At 63.9% G+C, this 5,054-nt stretch overlaps 1 protein-coding gene across 1 annotated transcript in view; it reads left to right on the plus strand.

Annotated features, from left to right (window-relative positions):
* Positions 1–82: 82 nt before the first annotated feature.
* Positions 83–5,054, plus strand: part of LOC104835061 (fructose-bisphosphate aldolase A-like) — a 12,382-nt gene continuing 7,410 nt past the window's right edge. The window contains exons 1-6 of the mRNA XM_010572837.1: positions 83–228; positions 1,908–2,119; positions 2,646–2,700; positions 2,926–3,086; positions 3,918–4,001; positions 4,084–4,258. Of these exons, the coding sequence (XP_010571139.1) occupies positions 117–228; positions 1,908–2,119; positions 2,646–2,700; positions 2,926–3,086; positions 3,918–4,001; positions 4,084–4,258 (799 nt within the window). The 5' untranslated portion in view covers positions 83–116. The remainder of the gene's footprint in view (positions 229–1,907; positions 2,120–2,645; positions 2,701–2,925; positions 3,087–3,917; positions 4,002–4,083; positions 4,259–5,054) is intronic.

Raw genomic sequence — 5,054 nt, forward strand, 5'->3', positions numbered from 1 at the left:
CTGGTTCCCCCCCAGGGGCAGCCATAGGGGCGGGTGGGGCCGTCACGTCCCAAGGTGTGGTTGATGTCCCTGTTGTCGTTGCTGATGTCATTGCTGATGTCACCACAGCCGCCGCAATGTCCCCGCCGGTGCCAGCGCTGACCCCGGAGCAGAAGCAGGAGCTGGCGACCATCGCCCAGCGTATCGTCGCCCCCGGGAAGGGTATCCTGGCTGCCGATGAGTCCACTGGTGGGTGACTGGGAGGGCACTGGGAGGGGGCTGGGAGGATATTGGGGCACACTGGGAGGCACTGGGAACTACTAGGAGGGGATGAGGAAGCACAGGGAGAGCGCTGGGAGTGTACTGGGAAGGGAACTGGAGCACGCTGGGAGATTAGGAGGCACTGGGAGCTACTCGGAGGGACTGGGGCACACAGGGAGGGTATTAGGAGGGTACTGGGAGGCACTGGGAGCTACTGGGACAGCATCAGGCAGCTACTGGGAGCTACTGGGATCCACTGGGAGAGCACTGAGAGCTACTGGCATGCACTGCAAGGACACTGGGAGTTATGGGGCGCTACTGGGGAAGCACTAGGAGGACACTGGGAGTTACTGGGGCTTCCTGAGAGCTACTGGGGCTTACTGGGAGCGCCTAGGAGCTACTGGGACTTACTGGGAGCTACTGAGGCAGCACTGGGAGGACACTGGGAGTTACTGGGAGACATCAGGGCTGGACTGGGAAGTACTGGCTGCTACTGGGAGGCACTGGGGCAGCACCTGGGGAGTACTGGAAGCAACTGGGAAGCACTGAGAGCTTGCCAGGAGCCTGGCCAAGCACTCCAGTGCCATGAGGTGCTACTGGGGGGTACTGGAAGGCACTGGGACAGTACCAGGAGACAGTGGGGGTTACTGGGCTATACTGGGATGAACTGCTTTATACTGGGATGGTTGCAGGAAGCATGGGGAAGCAGCTGAGCACCTCAAGGTGGCACCAGGAGGGTCCTGAGAGCTACTGGGACTGAACTGGGAGGCACTGGGGCAGCACCAGGAAGGCAATGGGCCGTACTGGGCTATACTGGGAGTAACTGGTTTGGACTGGGGTGACTGTAGGCAGCATTGTGAAGAGTCTGAGCACCTCGAGGTGATACCAGGAGGGCCCTGAGAGCTTCTGGGGCTGCACTGGGAGCTACTGGGAGGCACTGGGACAGCACTCTGAGACCAGTGGGGGTTACTGGGCTATACTGAGATGAACTGGTTTGTACTGGGATGGTGGCTGGGAGGATGGGGAAGCAGCTGAGAACTTCAAGGTGGCAGCAGGAGATTCCTGGGAGCTCCTGGGGCTGAACTGGGAGCTACTGCGACGCCTTGGGGCAGCAGCAGGAGACCAGTGGGGGTTACTGGGCTATACTGGGATGAACTGCTTTATACTGGGATGGCTGCAGGCAGGATGGGGAAGCAGCTGAGCACCCTGAAGTGGCACCGGGGGGACCCTGAGAGCTCCCGGGCTGGCACTGGGAGCTACTGGGACACCTTGGGGCAGCAGCAGGAGGCCAGTGGGGGTTACTGGGCTATACTGGGATGAACTGCTTTATACTGGGATGGCTGCAGGCAGGATGGGGAAGCAGCTGAGCACCCTGAAGTGGCACCGGGGGGACCCTGAGAGCTCCCGGGCTGGCACTGGGAGCTACTGGGACACCTTGGGGCAGCAGCAGGAGGCCAGTGGGGGTTACTGGGCTATACTGGGATGAACTGGTTTATACTGGGGTGGCTGCAGGGAGCACGGGGAAGTAGCCGTGCACCCCGAGGTGACCCCTGAGAGCGCCTGGAGCTGCACTGGGAGCTCCTGGGACACCCTGGAGCAGCATGAGGCCATAATGCCATATACTGGGCTGAACTGGGAGTGACTGGTTTGTACTGGGACGGCTGCAGGCAGCATCGCCAAACGGCTGAGCTCGGTGGGGGTGGAGAACACAGAAGAGAACCGGCGCTGGTACCGGCAGCTGCTCTTCACCGCCGACAGCCGCGTGGACCCCTGCATCGGCGGAGTCATCCTCTTCCACGAGACCCTCTACCAGAAGGCGGACGATGGGCGTCCCTTCCCCCAGGTCATCCGCAGCAAGGGCGCCCTCGTCGGCATCAAGGTGGGGACACCTTGGGGACATCGGGGGGACACCTTGGGGACATCGGGGGGACACCGGGACATCTGGGGGACACAGGGACATCGGGGGGACACCGGGGGCGTTGGGTGCTCCTTGAGCCAGGTCAACCACCTCAAAGGTGGAACCGGATCAGCCACCTCAAAGGTGGCTTCATCAGGTGCCATTGTTGGTGTCGTGGTGGGGACACCTTGGGGACATCAGGGGCGTTGGGGACAATGTGGGGGCGTTGGGAGCTCCTTGAGCCAGGTCACCTCCATCAAGAGGGTCTTGTTGGCATCAAGGTGGGGACCCTGAGGAGGATGTGGGGACATCGAGGGCATTGTCCCTTTCAGGGGGACACTGGGGACAGGAGGGACACTGGGGACGTGGGGAGGTTGGAGGGACACGGGGACTTGGAGGGGACACGGGTGACACGCGGGGTGTGGGGACGCAGGTGAGGAACGGGGGGACCTGGGGACAAGGTGGGGACCGGGCCGGTGACCCTGGTGACCCTGTCCCCATCCCCCAGGTGGACAAGGGGGTCGTGCCCCTGGCTGGCACCAACGGCGAGACCACGACCCAGGGTGAGTGACAGCCGTGTCCCCACAGGTGGCCCCAGCCACCTCCCCATCCCTGATTCCATCTGCAAGACCCGTCGGTGTCCCCATCCCTGATGCCACCATGATGTCCCCATCCCTGATGCCACCACGGCGTCCCCATCCCTGATTCCATCTGCAAGACCCGTCAGTGTCCCCATCCCTGATGCCACCATGATGTCCCCATCCCTGATGTCCCCACAACGTCCGCAGGGCTGGACGGGCTGATGGAGCGCTGCGCCCAGTACAAGAAGGACGGGGCCGACTTTGCCAAATGGCGCTGCGTCCTCAAGATCACCGCGCACACGCCCACGCGCCTGGCCGTCATGGAGAACGCCAATGTCCTCGCCCGCTACGCCAGCATCTGCCAGCAGGTCCTCGTCCCCTCCCCGTTGTCCTCCCTGTCCCCAACCCCATCCCCGTGTCACCTCCGGGTGCCCTACGGTGGTTGGTGGCCTCTGACCTGCAGGGTGATGCCACAAGGTGGCACCTAGACGTGGTGTGGTGGCACCTAGACATGGCATGGTGGGACATAGAGATGGTATGGTGGCACCTCCATGTCTTTGGGTCACCTCACTGTGTCCCCACGTCATCCTTGTTGTCACCTCCAGGTGCCCTATGGTGGTTGGTGGCCTCCGACCTGCAGGGTGACACCACAAGGTGCCACCTAGACGTAGCGTGGTGCCACCTAGACGTGGCATGGTGGGACGTAGAGATGATGTGATGGTACCTAGCCATGGTGTGGTGGCACCTCCGTGTCCTTGGGTCACCTCACTGTCCCCACATCATCCCTGTGTCACCTCTGGGTGCCCTACGGTGGTTGGTGGCCTCCAACCTGCAGGGTGACACCACAAGGTGGCACCTAGACGTGGCGTGGTGGCACCTAGACGTGGCGTGGTGGGACGTAGAGATGGTATGGTGGCATCTCCATACGCTTGGGTCACCTCAGCGTGTCCCTACCTGTCCCCGTGTCACCTCCCTGTCCCCAACCCCATCCCTGTGTCCCCTCCGGGTGTCCTGTGGTGCTTGGTGGCCTCCCAGCTGCGGTGGGTGTCCCCCAGACGTGGCACGGCGACACGAGGTGGCACCGAGACGTGACACGGCGTCACCGCCTCCGCGTCCCCTCCTGCCACGTCCTGGCCACCACCGTGTCCCCGTCCCCGTGTCCCCGTGGGGTGTCCCCAGCGTCCCCTGTGTCCCCACAGAACGGCATCGTCCCCATCGTGGAGCCCGAGATCCTCCCAGATGGTGACCACGACCTGAAGCACTGCCAGTACGTGACCGAGAAGGTGGGTGACGTCCCCCCCAACGACGCGTCCCCCAACGACGCGTCCCCCCCGACCGTGTCCCCAACGTCCCTGTTGTCCCCAGGTGCTGGCGGCCGTCTACAAGGCGCTGAGCGACCACCACGTCTACCTGGAGGGGACGCTGCTGAAGCCCAACATGGTGACACCGGGCCACGCCTGCACCAAGAAGTACAGCCCCGAGGAGATCGCCATGGCCACCGTCACCGCCCTGCGCCGCACCGTGCCCCCCGCTGTCCCCGGTCAGTGCCACCTGGTCCCCGTGGTGTCCCCATGCTCATGGCCATGTTCTCATGGTGTCCCCATGCTCATGGCCGTGTCCCCGTGGTGTCCCCATCCCCATGGCCGTGTCCCCGTGGTGTCCCCATCCCCATGGCTACATCCTCATGGTGTCCCCATCCCCATGGCTACATCCTCATGGTGTCCCCATGCTCATGGCCATGTTCTCATGGTGTCCCCATGCTCATGGCCGTGTCCCCGTGGTGTCCCCATCCCCATGGCCGTGTCCCCGTGGTGTCCCCATCCCCATGGTCGTGTCCCCATCCTCATGGCCATGTTCTCATGGTGTCCCCTTCCCCATGGCCGTGTCCCCGTGGTGTCCCCATCCCTGTGGCCATGCCCACATGGTGTCCCCTTCCCCATGGCCGTGTCCCCGTGGTGTCCCCATCCTCATGGCCGTGTCCCCGTGGTGTCCCCATCCTCATGGTCGTGTCCCAGCCTGTCCCCATCGCCGTGTTGCTATCCCCACGGCCACGTTCTCCTGGTGTTGGTGTCCCCGTCCCCATCGCCGTGTCCCCATCCCCGCGGCCACGTTCTCCTGGTGTCCCCATCCCCGCGGCCACGTTCTCCTGGTGTCCCCGTCCCCATTGCCATGTCCCCATCCCCGCAGCCACGTTCTCCTGGTGTTGGTGTCCCCGTCCCCAGCGCCGTGTCCCCATCCCCGCGGCCACGTTCTCCTGGTGTCCCCATCGCCGTGTCCCCATCCCCATGGCCACGTTCTCCTGGCGTCCCCGTCCCCATCCCCACGGCCACGTTCTC

The sequence above is a fragment of the Haliaeetus leucocephalus genome, unplaced genomic scaffold (genome assembly GCF_000737465.1).
Source record: "Haliaeetus leucocephalus isolate CR32 unplaced genomic scaffold, Haliaeetus_leucocephalus-4.0 Scaffold360, whole genome shotgun sequence".
Lineage (NCBI taxonomy): Eukaryota > Metazoa > Chordata > Aves > Accipitriformes > Accipitridae > Haliaeetus > Haliaeetus leucocephalus.